Source organism: Alligator sinensis, unplaced genomic scaffold, assembly GCF_000455745.1.
Source record: "Alligator sinensis unplaced genomic scaffold, ASM45574v1 scaffold916_1, whole genome shotgun sequence".
Taxonomy (NCBI): domain Eukaryota; kingdom Metazoa; phylum Chordata; order Crocodylia; family Alligatoridae; genus Alligator; species Alligator sinensis.
The window spans coordinates 447,561-466,388 of record NW_005842874.1 but is presented as its reverse complement, the minus strand read 5'-3'; the positions used below and the strand labels follow the sequence as shown (position 1 = coordinate 466,388).

General features: G+C 40.1%; 1 protein-coding gene across 7 annotated transcripts in view; it reads right to left on the bottom strand.

Moving 5' to 3' along the window:
• Positions 1 to 18,625, bottom strand: part of SEC22A (SEC22 homolog A, vesicle trafficking protein) — a 40,134-nt gene extending 21,509 nt beyond the window's left edge. For 2 of the 7 annotated variants that reach the window (XR_003091825.1, XR_003091826.1), the window contains exons 1-8: positions 18,335 to 18,625; positions 15,903 to 15,927; positions 14,022 to 14,225; positions 9,525 to 9,688; positions 8,056 to 8,250; positions 6,309 to 6,410; positions 2,842 to 2,960; positions 116 to 181 (exon numbers count right to left, since the gene is read on the bottom strand). Coding sequence is in view for 5 of the 7 variants with exons in the window: in XM_025191958.1 (XP_025047743.1) it covers positions 116 to 181; positions 2,842 to 2,960; positions 6,309 to 6,410; positions 8,056 to 8,250; positions 9,525 to 9,688; positions 14,022 to 14,225; positions 15,903 to 15,927; positions 18,335 to 18,392 (933 nt within the window). In the remaining 2 variants the exon portion in view is untranslated. Of the gene's footprint in view, positions 1 to 115; positions 182 to 2,841; positions 2,961 to 6,308; positions 6,411 to 8,055; positions 8,251 to 9,524; positions 9,689 to 14,021; positions 14,226 to 15,422; positions 15,534 to 15,902; positions 15,928 to 18,334 lie in introns of all 7 variants that reach the window. The other 5 variants (XM_025191960.1, XM_025191958.1, XM_025191962.1 and 2 more) reach the window with 5 other exon arrangements.
• Between the last annotated feature and the right edge of the window lie 203 nt (positions 18,626 to 18,828).

Sequence of the window (18,828 nt, the reverse complement as noted above, 5' to 3'; positions counted from 1 at the left end):
TCACTACGAGCGTAAGAGAGAGAAGGGATTATTTTTAGTCTTGCTGCCCACAAATATACACCATTTAAAATCTGGTATTTGTGCCTAACTGAAACATGCAACTGGATGAACCTACCTGGTACAAGCAGGCTGCTGTTCCAAGGAAAAATGCAATGACGTAACTGAAATCTTCCCCCTCGTTCTGGAAGAAAAGCAACAAGCCAGTGTCTTAGCAACTGCATAGTTCACACAATATGTACTGCTTCCAAAAAAAAGAGTCTAGTTCTAATTAAACATAATCTGATATGCAAATTTTAAATGACCTCCTGTATTAAAAGCAAACTGAAGAAACTAGAAGGCATTGCTTATTTATTTCTCAAGTTAAATAAGATCCACAAACTGAAACCTACCAGGTCCAGAAAATTCTAATGTTATTTTTCTTGCTAACCTTTCTATTTAGCACAGCAGACAACTACCGCCAGTATTTCTGATGTGCCAAACAGAGACTCTTCTGTAGCTCTGGCCATCTTTATCTCCTTTGAAAATCCCAGCTTTTATACTAGGAACTATAACCAATATCAACTTTGTAGAACTGCATCTTCAAACTTGTCAAAAGGTAATGGAAAATACAAAGTGTCCACTAGAGTGTGCCAAAATCATACCTAGAAAACAATGCAGTCAGACCTGTATTCGTGGAAGATAAAACAAAGCAAAGCATGAGTAGAAAACAATTATGTGTAAACAGCAATATTAGGAGAAGGCTGAGTTCTCTAAGTGGAAGATGCATTTAAAATGACAGATCTTTCCACTTTGAGGGTTTCTTCCCCAAACGCTCATATGTCTCTCAATTATTCAAACATGTTTTAATAGTTTCTAGAAAGCTGAGCAAAATAAATGTCAGTCAGATTATTGCAGACTGCATTTTTCAGGTTTTTCAAACAAGCATCTGTCATAATCAGAAACACTCCCAGACAAATGAGAGGCAGTCAGCAAACAACTTTTTCTGGAAGGAGAAGCCTATTTCCAAAGGCAGCTGGTCCACTCAGAACTACAGCTCCTCTGCTGACAACATATTCTGTCGGCAGTTCTTGCATCTGTAGCCTTGGCTAAGAAAAAGCCTATAGTTCGACACACAAAACCTACCTACAAGGACAAAACACTTCAAGAAAATATAAAAACCCTCAGCTCGCCCTCAGCTAGCATTCAGTGAAGCATACCTACAGATTATCACATAGTTTTGCCAACTCCAAAATGAATCACTTATTTAAAGTGTGTTTTAAATTCAGAAGGAAGCTTTTGCATTAAAGTTTCTTTTTTTCGGAAGTTAAACTTCCACATAACACATTAATGACTCCTGCCTTGTCTTTCATGGATTTATTCCATGTTAAAGTACTCTTCATTTCTTACATTGAGGATTTACTCAAAATAAAGCATGGTCACTACATTTCACCATGAACTGCCATCTGTCCCTCCAACACTGGCACATGCTTCCACAGCTCTCATCTTTTAAAAACAAAGATAAGAACTAGAAATATTATACAAGTGGTGAAATTCTATTTAACATCATTTGCCTAATGCTATATTTTACATTCATTCATATTTATATACCCAGTGAATTCAGGAGATTGTTTACATGTGTGTGAAATACAATTTGAATCAACAGGCATTAATTCTCTAGAAATGCCATGTTAAATTTCATACATCTTTCTTCTTCTTTGCATTTTTTCATTTTAATTTCTTATAACAACAATGACCTTTTCACAGGGTATTTTCATTACCTCCCCCAATGCATTCATTAGTCTTCAGGAAATGCCCTAGGTCTTAATTGTCAGTGTTTAAACTAATATGCAAATATGCATACAAAACATAACTATATAGTACATTAAAAGATATAAGGCAACTTGGTGCATTAAATTGTATTCAAGTGCATTAAATACTGATAATGCTGCAATTTTGAAGAAACTCTCATCCAAATTTTAGATGCCAAAACTTATTATACTGAGTGGATCTATGCAGGGCAAAACTCTAGGATTCCCCCCTAACTCCTTTGGCAAACCACCACCGGATCATCCCTTTCCACTGGAACAATCACCATCGTGGACCCTCGGTATAACATTAACTGGGGCAAACCTTTGGCTAGCATATGCTGCCAGGGCACCATAATCGTTGAACAAACTGTAACAATCTACTCCAAAGGAAGACCTATCATTTTCATGACGTAGTCCTCTATTTAGTAACTACTATCAGTGGGAACAAAGCTTAAGGGAGAAAGAGAAAAAAATCTTATTCACTGTAAGGTCATGGACTGCGAGATCAAATAAAAGCATCGTTTATGGGGAAACCCACTGAGGGACAAAACTGTTTAGAAACAAATGTTATGTACATTATTTCTCTCTTTATTCTGGAGGGAACAAACATTCTGGCTATAAAAATCCTTCAAAACATCCCTCCTCTGTGGACCCCTGCAGACAATGGGCTAGATTTTCAAAACTTTGCTGCTCAAGCATTATGCATAGTTGATACCCATAAAAGTGTGGGTTTTTTTTTAAAGTGTAAAGTCATGGAAGGAATTTAGAGAACAGCACTCCATCGCCACATATTCACTACTGCCGGCCTACCTAAGGAAGTCTGCCACTCATATTCAAATTCCCTTAGGCGCCTTTGAAAAGTCTCACTCAATAATGGCTATAAAACATGCAGACTGGGTCTGAAATCAATAGGAATATTCATATGAATAAGGTGAAACAGAATTTGGCTCATAAACAATTTATATGGTGTTATTTTGATTGACATTTTGTATAAACTTGACAAGTTTGATATTTCAAATTACTCTTCCTTGGACTTATAAATGTTGTACAGTACCTGCAGAAGGCTTTCTATGGCATGAAAGCCTCGAATTAAATTCAAAGCCCCGCATAACAGGCTAAGTATAAATGAGACAATCCCTGGCAAAGTCAAGGGTTCCAGTCGCTGATGAGGAGCTGCAAGGCACATATAAAAAAACCCAAAAAAACAATAGTAAGCATTTTGAAATTGGTAAAAGCATTTCATTTCCCACAAATTTTAGAAAAGTATTAATCCAGTGTTTCAATATCTTCTTCCTCCTCAAACACATGCAATTGAATTTTGCAAACCAAAACATGTAAATTTAAAATTCTAAAAAGAACACCACACAAAGCATTTTTTAAGACATCAATGCAAGGTTTTGACAAAATGTGCTCTGTGTCAATTAAATGCAAAACTAATGTTCTTCTCTGTCATTTTAAAAGAAATTTAACTTGATATATCCTGTTTATTCAGCACAGTACTGAAGGCTGCTCAAACATGCCAGTAAATCAATAGCAAATAATGCACTTGCTGGTAAAATTCGTCCACAATTAGCAACCATCTAATAAGTCACGTACTTAAGAGCTCCTCTCACAACCTCCACTTTTCTTTAACACTAATGCATTAGTTAGAGCTATCAGGACTGATTTAGTTTGTTTGCTGAACAGAAGGCTGCAAAGCAAAGCCATTACTTGCCCCTACAACAAAGCACACAGGCCTGTAAATGTTACCGCAGGTAGAAATAAATACATTCTGGAACTATGTAGGCAGTATGCATATTGCAGCTTGATATGAAATTTGGAAGTGTCCCCTGGCACAAGTTAAACCTGAAAACACATTACTTTCCACATGTACACTCATTTGTGCTTATCAGGGGCCACAGTTACACAAATGATTGCAATGCGTAGTAAATGTGTGCTTCAGTCATCACTATGCTCTTCCACAATTAAGAACGGAAGCCAAATATGAAAAACCCAAGACAAAATTCATAATGGTCTAGGCAACACTGGGTGACAAAAGGATTACTGAACCATATTTAAATCATTCTGTTTAAATCAGTGAAGTGTAAAGGTGCAAACAATGAAGTTAATGAACTGTAACATTAATATAGAGGGGGTGTCAATCTTGATTGTTTGCACTGAACAGATGCAGCAGAAAGACTCTCTAAACAGTTCATAAAGTTAAAGAAACCACAAAAAACCTACAAAAACTACTTTTCCTTGTTAAATATATAACACTGTTTGTATGCTTTTGTGGTCTAAATTTTAGTATGCTCAAGTTTTATGTTTTAGTATAACTAATTTGTAAAGGAATCAGGGCTTAATATAATCAGGTAGAAGCTATTTAAAACAAAAACTACATCCTGAAGCTTAACTTTCATAAACTTACTTCTACTCTAACCACAAGACATATCACGGGCAGTACTGACAACAAACATTTAAGCTTGGGTGCCAATTTCCATTCAAACTTCTCTTCCTTCAGTTACTCAGTTTTCAAACCAATTCTTTTTTATGGGGACCAGAAATTTTATATGCTACATATAATCAAAAGTCACATAATTGGGTTACATTTATGCATTACTACTGACTTTTGAGAGTAAAAAAAAAGGGGAGGGAGGTGAAAAATTCTCAAGTATTCCAGTGATGAATTCTGCATTGGGAGCGCACAAAAATGGGGGTAAGTAATACACAGACAGTCGGACCTGATGATCTGTTTAGGTCTCTTCCGACCCAGAGCGCTATGAAACTATGAAGTCAGTACAAACTACCTATTCTGTGCTCAAGCATCAGACCTTTTTTAACCTCTCTCTCACTTTAAGGTAAAAGAGGTCAACATTTAAAGGACTCGTTTGTCTAGTTAACAACCAACCCAAATCTAGTTATGGACACCCAACACCATTATTAAAGTTACTAAGTTCAGGAAGTTACTAAGGTCTCAAACAATTGCATATTCTAGCAGCAAAGCAGCTAAGTGCCAAAAAGCAAATACATGAATAAAAAAAATCTGGAAGGACAGTTACAGGTGGCAAGACAGCTTTACCATAGCTGCAAGATTGAGCCTCCTATGGAAGTTATTAACTCCCCAAATCTAATAAGAGATGATTGTCCTGGACCAATGCCAAAGGGTAAAGAACATACAAGTTTAGATATCAAACGTTTTTAAGTTTCCTATAGGGAACTATTTCACATTTTTTAAATATTTTCCTGCCCTGCTACATTATAGCCATTCTCATTTTTTCAAACACTCTTCTAACTTGTATACTGACACTGCATTACAGCTCAAGTATATAGCGGTTAATTTAATTGGGGGCTTGAAGTGGCTCCTAGAAAGTTATCTTGGCTATGTACTACTTATGAGGCATTTTTATTCATTTCTTTTTTTACCAGGGTAGGTCTAAGCTGTTGTGAAAGATGTGATTGCAGCTCAGGTGGAAATAACAGGGCTAGCCTTCAATTAGCTAACAAAGGCGCAGCTGTGGCAGTGCAGGATTCTGCATAGCTAGCTATACAACTACTGACCTGGGTTCCCAGGCAAGTTCTCACCTTGTGCTGCAGCTACACAGTTAGCAATACTGAGCAAACTAGTTTAAAGCAAGAAAACCAAAAGTACACCTCCAACTAGAGTGCAGGCATGTCTTTTTACATAAACTATTTTTATTAACTTATACAGTGAATATCTCCCTAAATACTAGAGATCTGAGAGACTGCATTGCTTCCCAGGGCATTCATTTTAAAATTAGGCAAAGAAAAATTGTACTCCCTAAAGTAATTTAAGACCTATAATTTACCCACAGCAAGCCCTGTGTTTGAAAGGGAGAGCAGAAGCAGGGAAAGACACTGGGCAAGGAAAGTTGTATCATGAGAAGTGATATTTCAGGAATGAGAAAAATCTAGGTCTGATAACTGAGCAGTGTCAACCAGGTAGTGAAGACTTCTTCAGCCCTTCAACCCACTTCAGGCTTGCACTGGAGGAAGTGGCTGGTTGGGAGACTCTAGAACAATGGGCACCTATACACATGCCCAATGCCTGCTCCAACGCATGCCAATTAGCATGCGTCAAAGCAAACTCAATTAACTGAGTCTGCTGAAACATGCTCATTAGCAAGCTCCAGCAGCCTCAGCATCTCGTGTATTCAGCATCCCCGCACTTCAGAATGGCAGTGGGGGCACTTGAACTAAAACTCATTGAACAAGCTTTAGTTAAAGCACCCCCTCCGTGAATACATGCTGAATACATAAGATGCTGCAGGCGCTTTAATTAGAGCGGCTCCTAAGAAACACTGTAATTAAAGCGCCCCCACCCCAAAGCAGGTGTAAAGATGCCCAATAATTCCAATAATAAGGAAAAACAAAAGGAAAGGAAGAATGGGAACCAGAAGGAAATGTTCCTTAAATTTAAACTAATATCATCACTGAGCATCTCCTATTGTAATATAATGAGTGAACACCTTGTGCTATCTAAATTTTTTTGATGGATGATCTATTTATAATAATGCTGCCTACCTACATCACAAAGATTTGGTATTTTTGTAACCACAGATTGTTCCCATCTCTGGCTTCCACTTGTGACACTATAACCTCTTCCAGAGAGAGGATTACAGCAGGCTGTTGAGTAAATCACAAAGGATTAACTTGTAAGAAACAAAAGGTAGAAGTGTCAAAATGATAAAAGCATGACACTGGAGAATTATTAAAAAAAGAATAGAACATGTCAACGAGTACTGGTTCTCAATACAATGTTTTCCACATTTCTCCATTAGTCAACAATAATATTAAGAACACTCTGGATGATTTAGCAAAGGTATGTGGCATCTCTTAAAAGGTTTCATGCACTTAAATTATTTAAACATTATTATATATTCCCCTTTTGGCTCTTGCAGAACTTAGTTCTTTTTTCTTTGCCAGCACCAACATGTTGTAATCATTATTATTATAAATTATTTGTATTATGATAGCATACAGAGCTATCAGAATCCGAGCTCCATTAAGGCACATGCTGTACAAAGACTCCGCAATCTCCTCTTTTTAAATAAAAAACATTTTTTTAATCTGTAGAGAGAAAATTCTTAGTAACAGAAGCCAAAGTGTTTTTGCTAATCATTAAAAATGCATATCTAGCACAAGAGGGAATTAAAGGGTCCCTATTAAAATTTATATTAAAAAAAAAGGTACACAATTTACCTTTCCCATTAAATTTTATAATATTTTAATGAAAGCTTGCATTTGTGTCACTGTTTTCTACTCTAATCCTGTAAAGTGACCCATGTGGGTACCAAAATCTACCTGGACAGACCAGCATAAGAGAGAGAGACATTTGAAAAGAAGAACATTTAGTATTTAAATGTTCATCATTTATTCTATTTAAATGTTCATCATTTATTCTATTTATTTTTTGCTTCATTGAACCTGAAGATTGAAACTAGACTGGTCTATTTCACTTCCTCTAGACAATTTCATTCGTACAATCCATGCATTAGCACCAGGCTGTTGTGTTTTTCTTTTCAATTCTTCTATTCTAATGGGAAATAGCTGAATTGCTTCAGAGAGTTCTTTTCATATCGCAAGTCAAGAATCATATGCCCATCCACGGTAAGTCATTATCCAACTCTATGTAATTTATTCCTTGTGCGAAATTAACAACAGGTTAAAAAGTAAAAAAATACCCCAAAAAACCATACACATGCTAATATATTGTTACTGATGTGATTTCCATGGCACAAACACTTTGTAAAGTGTATGTAATATTATTAGGGTAATTACACTGAATTTGAATGTGAAGGACCTCTCCTAAGTAATGCTCCTCCCACTGATTCCAGTAGTCATCATGACATTACATCCATAATGATACAATGCGTTCATGTTGTCCTCAGCTCCCATTATAAAATAAATCATTAGCTGATTTAGAAGTCTTTAAAAATAGGAAAAAGAAAAAGGAAAGAAAATCTATTTAAATGTTTCTGTGTATTTTCATTAAGAAACCAGTGTCTATTGATAACTGCCCTTGATTTAACAAACACATTCCTCTCTGCAAGCTGCAGGGGAAGAATGATTAGTTAGAACAGAAGTCACAGCTTCCAAAGAAAGAGGCAGATTCCTATGACACAGCAGTCCTTTATACAAACCCAGCATCTAAGAAAGTACGAGGTTTGGCATAATTTCCTATATCATTTCACTTGAAAAAAGAAAAGTAAATGCATTGCCATACTCTTGGTTCATACAAGGATAGATGTAATTAAGCTATGAAACTCACCAGCAGGTATCTTACCGGTACCCTTAAATTCTACAGCAGATAAATGCGCAAATCCATTAGCTGAACCAAATTCAGACAGAGAAATTTGATAAGGTGGTCTCAGCTTGATTTCCATCTGCATGTCAGCAAGATTTATCTTTGTCGATAGAGACCGTGTGTTGTTATATCTCTGCTTGGTCCTTTGGATGACATTATCTGTGTAAAATTAAAAGAATATATCTCTATAGACATTTTTTAATTAAATAAATTCAAGACCATGCAGCTTTACGGGCAAAAGATTTCTCTTATACACGTATTTAAATTCATTATTTGAAATTCTTATATTTATCTTGGAACATTCTAATACTATTTCTATTTTATGACTAATATATCACAGGCTAATTAATTCTGCCACATAAAAAATTACACTCTAGAAGTCTAATTACTTAACAACTGTGAATAAACTAATGGCTTTTCACTGTGTGAAACTGAATGCAGTCCTTATACAATGGATTTATTGCACTTGGTTTAGCTTTTCTTTCAAATTGGAAAATATTCTTACAAAAGCAGAGGAGTTCACACTTTGTCACGGATAAACTTGCTTAATTCTAAAAAATGCCCTAAATTGCAAAATCTTAACACTGAGAAGTATCTTCTGACCTCACAACTAATGTGGCAATACAGTAAAAGTACCCCCAAACTTCCTGGAAAAACACAGAGAGGGATAGGGAAAGGAAAGGTTCAAGAGCTTCTTCATAAGAAAGACAGTAACAGCTATAACATAGGGCAAATTTTAAAACAACTGATCAAGCACTGGAAAGTTAACGAAATGTAATATATACCATTTTTCTTCTAAAACAACTATAACTTTCAATGTCTAAAAGTATTTTATTAGACCACACAGAACAGGTTTCCTTTGTCTCTAAAAGAAGGCAGGATTTTTAAAAACCACTGCAGATACTAACCAATTCCGCAAGGGGTATTGGCATTCTCAATTGAATGTGGCATTATTTGTACTTGAAGCTTGAATTAGAGAAGATGCAATGCATAGCTGCAATATAAAAATCTCTTTTCCCTGCACTGGATAAACAACTATAACAGTGAAAAACTGCAGTCTTCTACTTTGTAAATTTATAAAGACCAATATCTTGGTAAGATAAATATTTTGATAAGGGTATAAAGTAAAACATGTCATAATATATTACCAACTAGCAAGATAAGCTCCTCTGGATTCATTCACACAGAAAACCTATCAAAAGGTAATAGAAAGACTCCCAATGAACTTTACATAAGGCTCTAAATGCCTGATTCAACTCCCAGTGAAGTCAATTTTTCAACTGTATTCAATGAGTGTTACCAGGCCCTGATATCACATTCATATATAACAATCTCAGCTGAATGGTCTTTGTCCAAGTTGTACATTCCTCAATATAGTCAGTAAACTTTGATCATAATGGGAAGAGTTACTGTAAAACAAGTCTTATCCTTACCAAACTCTATGAAACAGTATGGTCGGATGGCAGTATTTGTCCTCAGCATATCATAGGTGGTGATGAACTCCTTCTGAAGCTCATCCAGGAAGCAGAAAGCCAGGACACTGGGGTAATTTTCAGTGCACAACATCATATAGCTCACTCCCAGAGAGCTAATAAAACTAAAAATTTAAAAAGTGGTTTTAGCATTTCAAAATTAAATCCAGGTAACACTCAGTTTCACAAGACTGGTTCCATATGCCATAACAGAGCAGCAAAAACACTGCCATGAGGTAATGAAAACATTAATATTTATTGACAAAGTCAAAGATTGTTTTATGGAAGAAAACAATTTACTTTTGGGTAATGTCTCTCTTTTAAACAGTATTGCACCAGCAAACAAGAAACAAGGCTAAACATACATAAGCGCACCAAGCGTGGCAACTGAACAACGTGCACAAGAATGGGGAAATGAAATAAAGCCCTTAGGGAGGGCAAAACACATGGTTTTCATCCCCTGGGAAAGTTTCATTTATTCTGAAGGCAGAACGTGCCATCTGGTGCATTCCACAAGCGCAAGAAACTGCTGTAAAAAATTCCTTTATAATAAGCAAGGGAAGAAAACTCCTTCCTAGCAAGGATGATTTATCAGTGCCCAGGAATAAGGATAAAGATGACCAGAAGCTAGAAAATCCCCACTCCTCCCCATTTCCAAAGGAATATCTGAAATATTTCTATACCAGTGGTTCTCAACCAGGGTGCTGTGAAACTTCTTAGGAGTACTGAGCTGTTGCCACAGCCACGTGATAGTGCTCCACATGCCTCATGCACAGACAAACCCAGAAGGGCTGCAGCATGCACCTATTCTCCCGACTCTTAGGGTTTTCCAATAAGCCTGAAGCAGGCAGGACAGCCAGCTTGTGCTGCAGGTTTTCCCAGTCCAGTCCCTATCCCCGTCCCCCTGCCATACTCTTCCAGGAAAGAGAGGTGCACAGGAGGTTCCACCTACCCAATGATGGTTTTGGGGAGATGCCGTGCCGGATTGGATCAGGGGGGCAGGTGACAGGGACAAACTGTAGGAGGGCAAGGGGCAGGGTTCAGGTTGTTACACTCCCCCACACCACCATACCGCCTCAACTGCCTCCCCCACTGCCACCCCACGCCCCCTGAACTGCTTTTCCTGCTGCAGTGGGGGGGAAGGGGGCGGGGGGGGGAGGGTTGAATTCAAAACAGCCTTTCAATAAATAGAAATATGGTATTTAAAAAGAAGTAAGCTAATATAGATCTAAATGTTGAAGAAGTCTTACTTATAAAGAAGGGATCCTGGTTTTCTCCAATTAAAAAAAAATCCCAAATATTCAAATATAAAAAAATAACCCCACATCCACATTTCTGCATGATTAAAATGAAACTGTTCATATACAGATATTATATATAGATATAGAGATATCTATCTATATATAGCAGTATTTAATTTTAATCATGGAAAAATGTTGATTTGGGGTAACTTATTTTAATCTAAAAATAGGGGATTTTTTTTAAAATCAGAGAAAACCAGGATCCCGCTTATAAGTAGTATACACAGCACCCCTTTGATTACGTTGCATGCACAGTTTTTGCAAATGTCTTGTAAACTTACCAGTTGCCAAAGAAACTTCAAACTCAGTTTCACTATTAACAGGGTAAAGACAAACATACACTTGGAGTGATTTCAAAACAGAAAGAAGAGGGAGCTGCTACTTCAGACCATCTAGCAGCTGTTACCATTCGCATTGTAACTCTTGTTTTATCCAGGGTTAAAGTTGGGGTGATTTAGGCACGCAAAACACGGAGTAACAGCTGGTAGGCACTCCTGAGTAGCAGCTTCCTTTCCCCTTAAGCTTATCCAAGTATATGTTTGTCCATGCCAAGAGTTATAACAACATCAAAGCCATGGTGCTATATTTTCTGGATAATTAGTAAAAGCAACGATCTACCCATTAGCATCTTCGAGGAAACACTGACTTTACATTTGCATTTACACACACAGAATCTACATTTGGTCTGCCTTCACACGAAAGATTTAGGTTTCACTGTGTTCATTTTTCTTACAAAATTAAAAATATTACCGACTGTTAGGTGTGCACTGATAGAGACTTTTTGGGCCAATACCAATGGCCAATTTTTAATAGCCAATATGCAGCACTGCAATATGGAGAGCGGCAACCAGCTGGTAAGTCTGTTGTGGGGCAAAAGGGGGGGGAAAAGGAGGCAGATCAAGGCCCCTGCGGTGAGGGTGGGAGTGGGGCTGGGGACTGGACAGAGCTGCAGCTCATTCGGGAGATGCGGGGGGGAAATGTCCCTCCCAAATCTGGGCACGGGGCAAGGGTGGGCTGCCACTGCAGGCTGGGGCCAGGGGCAACGCCAAGCTCTTCCCAGCCACATCAGCCAAAATCAGACTGCCGATACTCTAAATTTTCCTCATATCAGTTCCGATTCAATATGGGACCAATGTATCAGTACACCTATACCAACTGCACGCATGAGTGTTTTCGGAGTAGTGTCCTCTGAAACTAGTCCTAAGCATCCTAAAAAAATACTTCTAGAAATAAAAAAGCCTGTTTTTTTTAATATTCCTAAAAATATTTAAGACATTTAAAAAAAAAGATTACTGAAAAATGTTGCAAGGTGGGGCAGATGAGAGAAAGAGAGGGTTCAGGCAATTTAAAAATCCACCTGTTGCACTGGAAACTGATGGCACAGCAAAGAATGATAAGAAACCCACAAGGAAAACTAGGATATAGGTTGTAGCTGTGTTGGTCTAAAGCAGGGGCCGGCAATTATTTTGGGTGGAAGGCTGCTTACTGAGTTTTGGCAAGCTGTCCAGGGCTGCATGGGTAGCCCAGCCCCTTGACAGGTGCCCTGCTCCCTGGTCACCATCTTGGGACCAGAAGTCCTGCCCCCTAGTCCCCCAACCTTTGCCACCAGAAATCCTTCCCTTTGCCACCAAAAGTACTCTTTTCAGCAAGGGGGTTTGCCATCTTGGAACCAAAGAAATACCAAATTATATTCTAAAAATCGAATATCTACAACATTCATTAATTTGATTTCAAAAAATATTTTTGTCCTGATTGACATGTGTTTGTGTAGTGTACATAGAGGTGATTGTATAATAGCTAAAAATGAAGTCTTACATTTGTATATTGTGGAGGGATACGGGGGCAATACGGGGAAGGTGTAGATATGTGGAGTGTGGGTGGGTATAGGATTTGTACAACAGGGGGAGGAGGGCTAGGGAGGGTTATGGCATGTGTGGAAGGGGAGGGAGAGTAGCTGAGGCGTGTGAGGGGGTATGGGGTGTGCATTTATGGCACTGCGAAGCGGGAGTGGGTACATATGTATGGTGGGGTGCATGTGTGGGACTTGCCCTACAAACACAATCATGTACACTCTCACTCATTGCCTAGAGCCCCTGCCGGTGCCAGAAACCACATGAAAAGAAGCACCACAGCAGAAGGGAAAGTGGGGAAATGGTGGTGGCAGGCGGGAGCGAGCAGGCGGGCAGACAGGCACGAGCTCAGTGACAGCTAGGCGGGAGTGCAGGGCCCACGCCGGTGCCCCAGGGCCAGGGCCGGTTGGGGCCCAGAGCAGGGTGGTAGGAGTGTGGGATCCAGCCTAGCCAGGGCTCTGTGGAGCCAGGCTGGCTCCCCACTCTCCCTGCTGGCACAGCCTAGCCTGGTTCCATAGAGCCCCCACCAGCCCAGGCCCCACGCTCCTGAAGGCTTACTTTGGGCCCCTGATGGCCCTGGCCCTGGGGCACCAGCACTGGCCCTGCACTCCCACTCAGCTATTGCTACGCTCATGCCCGTCCACCCATCTGCACATTGGGGTGTGTATTTTAAGCAGGGAAGATACTTCCTTCACTGGAAAAGCAGCAAGCCTGGAGCATGCCATGCAGCTGCCAAGATGGCAGAGTCCTTGTTAACTCTCCCAGAGCCACAGCCACTGGCTGAACACAGAACCCAGTGCCTGAAGCAGCAACTGAGCTGGTGGCAGTATCTTGATGGGGGCTTGTAATGTGGAAACAACACTTTATTTTCAGGAACTTATATAAAGAACTACTTACTGTAAAGAACTAACAGTCTTGCTACTGCCCTTGCAAGGGTCTGGAGTCTAACCTTGTGTGACACCGAGCAAGTCCTCCTGGAAACATAGCAACTAGAAAGCCTGGCATCCCAGGAGAGAGTCTGGGTAAGGCAGCTGGCACCAAAAACTTCCTGGTGCCACATTTCCTGGATGCTACATTCCCAAGAGAACTTACTTAATGTCACAGAATTAGCCATGAGTGTGGAAAAATCCTTTTTGTATGTTCTGCCTTTAAAAAACAAGGTATGCGCCTTATTTTGGAGAAGCAGGGTGTATGTGAGATAAGACAGTATTCTTAAATTGATTAATCACCTCTATACTGTAACTCTTAACTTGCTACAACAGATACCACTAGGAAGCATTGCAAGGATAATGAGAGAAGAACCTTACTTTATGTTATACTGCCCCGTTTTCAGCGTACATCTGTCGGGAAGCTGAGCAAGTTTCCTTGAGAGCGCTTTAAAATATTTCCTACATTCCTGCACACCTGTACTCTGTTCACAATCTGTAGAGGCAGAGAGTGGGAGTCCATCCCTCACACGGACCACGGAGGCAGATAAGATCATAGACATCGCCAGCTGATTTAATGGAAACCTAAGAACAAAAACACACACAAACTTAGAAACACACTGGTTAAAATAAAAGCAATTTTTTCCAAAAAGGATCTGCAGCCAGATTAAACATCAGTCTATGATTAGAAGCAGTAACTGTGGCTTCAGGCTGCTGTAAATCTGGCTCAACCTTACCACACAGCACTGGGCAAGTCAGCACAGGACCGAAGCTTGAACACCAATTCACATAAAACATCCTACTGCGTAGGCCCAACCATTTCCAAAGACACACACAGGATGCACAATCAGACTTTTGACTTATCTTAATAATATTATTTCGATCTTAACAGCTTGCAGCAGCTCCAAATGCAATTGCAGCCCATTCTTTTATTTATCATTTTGTATTACTGTGGCACTTAGAGGTACCAAGTGAAATCAAGGTTTTAGACATAACCACGCAAGGACATAATACAGCCTCGCTAATCAAGAAGTCCTTGCCCTGAAGAGCTTACACTATAAACAGAGGCAGCAGCAAGCAGAAGTTGTATTATCCACTTTTCAGAGAGGATGGTTACACTGCCTCTCAGGACTTGCTGGTGGGCAGCCGCCTTACCTCCGTTTTGAATGGCAGTAGGTCCAGAGGAGGCTCAGTGAGCCTCACCATGGTATTCCCCAGCTGGGCATGCAGGCAGTATACATGTGCCCTGAGATCTGGGCCCTGCCTAGGTTAAATGTCAATATGTGCCTAACTTTAAACATATGCAGAGTTCCACTGAATTCAATACAGATTTTTAAAGCCAGGCAAAGGCTAAAAAGCCTCTGCTAAATGGAGAGCCACTTAACCTAATGAAGATCAAATAGAAAACCAGTGCACAGCCAAGAATACAACCCAGGGTCTCAAGTTGTAGTTAGTATCTTAAACACAGGACCTTTCCTCTCTACCTGGGCCTTAGGTTTTGGTATCTGTGAGATGTGTAGCAATATTAATCTAGCTTACACAATTGCTGAGTTGTTTACAATAAACTGTTTGTAAAAAACACAAGAAAACCATACATGAGCTGTTATAAAAGGACAAAAAAAAAAAATACTAAATCTAATCTCTGAGATGAGGATAGCAATGAATAAAATAAGACTGAACAAAAATTAGGCGGGCAAGGTTCTTTGGAGAGATGTGGTATCTTTTATTTGACCAACTGAGTAGTTGGAACAAGGTTCTTTGCAAGCTTCCAGGCACACGTACCCATCTTCAGGCATAGAGAGACTTCTGTTGTTCAAAAATTATTCTTTTTCAAACTATATAATACTGCTCTCAACTTTCTCTAGCAATTATATATGCTGTAGTGTGCTTGGCCTGCATGTATAAAACAAAAGCTTATTAAAATATTCATGACACCAAAGGAGAAAATTCACAGCAGACATTTTAAAACACACTCCCATGCAATCTTTATAAAAAATGACAAGATATATTTTTTAAATCTTCAAGCTGTTAAAAATTTAGCAAGACAAGTAGCATGTAGTACTCTAAAAGCAAAACTGCTTGTTTGCTTAGAAACAAGGTAGAAACTTCTGTGAAAAGGAGGTAAAATTACTAGAATTTAATATAAATGAAAAAGCAGCATGCTTCCTTCCTCCTGTAATTCCAAACACCACAATATAAACTGCCCACCACACATACTATACATATTACCAGATAAAACGTCAAGAACAAAGAAACGTCTACCTCTGCCAGACTGTGCTGATGTAACCTAAGCAGGCCAAAGACAGAAAAAGAAAACCGATTTCTCAATACAGCTGAAATATATATTCATAGTGTAAAATAACAACAGCACATAAGGGAACAGCCACTTGTACATTTGGAGCCGTTTCAAGAGGGTAGCAACAGTTTCCCCTTTTGAAATGGCTCCAAATGTATGTGTCCTGGCTCTAGGTCAGAGCTGTCCAACTTCTAAGCACCCAGGGGCCATGTGTCCTGGGGACCTATGCCTCCTACTACACCCTGTGATCCCCGCCTCCTGCTGCAATGGTCACGTGCACTGGTACAATGCCCCCACACCCCAAGGCACAGCCCCAGACTCACCCTTAGCTCCTCATGCTGCGTGTCATCCCATCCCCTGAAGTGCCAGAAGCTGAAGGAGGGATGGAGAACCTGGAGACTTCAGCTGCTATTGCAGCCAGAGTGATGGGAAGAGCAGTGGCTGAGGACAGCCCAAGGGTCACACTGCAGTTGGACAACCCTGCCCTAGTTAACACCCTTTGGGCCAAGATTTTAGAAGTTCTTTACAACCTTTATGGAGCATTTCTAATTCGAAAGCAACTCTGAAAATGACCCTCACCTGCTCTCACATTCTCAAAACTGAACAACAAAAAAAAGATTATGTCCAAAGTTAACTTTATTAAACGCGACTCATCCTAAGTGATTCACTTCATAAGCACAATGACAGGATAGTGTCCACAGTGAACATCTGTTTCTATTTTTAGTGTTGGAAGAGAAGGAAGGAATTCGATATTGTATTTCTTTAGTTCAGGGACTGGCAACCTAAGGGCCACAGAACAGCCCGTGGACATGGGACTTCAGCTGTAGGCCCTCTCCCGATGCCAAGGCAGAGACAAGCTACAGCTACAGCCAGATTCCTAGCACCCGTCCCCTCCGATTTAGGGTGGATTATTCCAGCCTACAGCTGAACAGGTTCCCACCCCTGCTGTAGTGATATTTCAGTCCCTTCTTATATACTCGACTCAACCTTTATACTGGGGAATCCATCGTGTTAACTACAAAGGTTCCCTATCACTACAGATTATTTCCCAGGAGTTGTCCCAGTGCCATTCTACTTTTATTGTTCATTCAGTCAAACCAGATTTCTACCAAGGTTGCAGCAGCAGGAGCCACTGCTGTTGCCACTAACTTTGTAAGTTAGTACCTCTGTAGAATCCCTTGCTGTGTAAAATGTGTGCTATGAACTGATTGGAATCAAACAGAAAAATAGAAAAAAAAATGAAAAAAAGTCTTCTGAAATGTCTGGTGTAGACTTACCATAGCGGCAGGCAATTATTTCGGCCTGCAGGCCACATAGGCAGTTTTGGGGAGCTGTTACAGGCCAGTCAGCAGCACCACCCCCTATCTCCTCTGCAACAGCCCAGAGCTTGTGTGCCCTACAGCTTCTCCCTGCCAACAGTGCACAGCAGCAGCTGAGTGCACAGCTCCATTCCTGGCCTGCCCTGCATCTGGTCCAGACTTGCCCTGGCTGGAGCAGACCAGCTATGGAGCAGCAAGAACCCACATGCATAACATCGACCCTGGCCTGTCCCATGTCCCCTCCAGATTGGTCTATCCATGACGAGCAGTGGCGGCAGACAGGTCCAGAGCAGATGAGGGGCAGCCCAGGGTCAGGGCTGTGTGCAGGTCCCGGCTGGTCTGGAGCTGATCCACTCCCATTAGGATGATTCCAGAGAGGACATGGGGCAAGCCAACGCTTGAACCCAGGTCCCCAGCAGTCTCCATGGGGCTGGGCTGGGGCTAGGGCCATCAGCAGCTAGAAGCTGCTGCCACATGAGCTGCTTACAACTGGAGTCCAGCCGTGGAACCACCCCAGCCCCACTGCACACCTAGGAGGCAGGATACCCCGTGGGCCAGATGGCGCCCGGGCTAGCTAGGAGCAAGGGACCCACCACAGGCCGAATAAAGTCCCTCCATGGGCTGGATCCAGTGCGTGGGCCGTATTTTGTCCACACCAACTTAAGCGATGTTGTAGCTGTGATAGTGCAGGAATTATGTGATGAGTAAGGATTTCTTTTGGTGATATCTTTTGTTAGACCAGCTTCACAGTTGGGATAGCATTAGACAAGCTTTTGAAAGCAAGGCATTTTTCATCAGGTCTGAAGAATGCCTTGCACCGAAAATCTTGCTTAACTCTTCCAGCTATGCAACTAGTCCAACAAAATATATCACACAAATAAATCCTTGCCTCGGGTGTAGACTTAAACATTACTACAAATCTGCAAATATGAACAGAGAATTGAGTAGAGCTTATGGGAATAGAGTTGCTTCAATCCTAACCGGGACTATTGGGCACTACTTCAACACAATGTAATAACCGATAACAACAAAAATGCATCCGAACAAGATAGACTACAATTATTTTCTCCTCCACTTACCTGCCCAAAACCCAAATTCATGAATCTGCATTGCCTCGGCGGTACTGAACAACTTCATTAGCACTTAATGGGATGAAAGGAACCCAGCTTCATGTTCCGCTTTAGGAATATGTGGGTACATCAGTGCTATCCATTGCTGCAGAGAAACTCAGAATCCTAACATCAGTTCTTAGGCAAAATATTGTTTTCTTCACCATTAAAACATTCTTCAGAGTTGAAGTTCACGTTATGCTGTGTGAGAAGGCAAAAACGAATGGAGCAATTTAAGAAGTAATAAGTGGGTATCAAAATTAAAAGTGCACATTTATCCATTCCCATAAACTCCAAAAATTAAACAGCAAGCAAGACAATTATTACACGGTGAGTCACGGATATACAAGTAAAAAGATAAACTGAGCAAAAGAACATTTCAAAAAAAAAAAAAAAAAAAAAAAAAAAAAAAAAGATTCTATTACATTATGCAAGTTTCCAAAATCAAATCACTTTAGTCATTT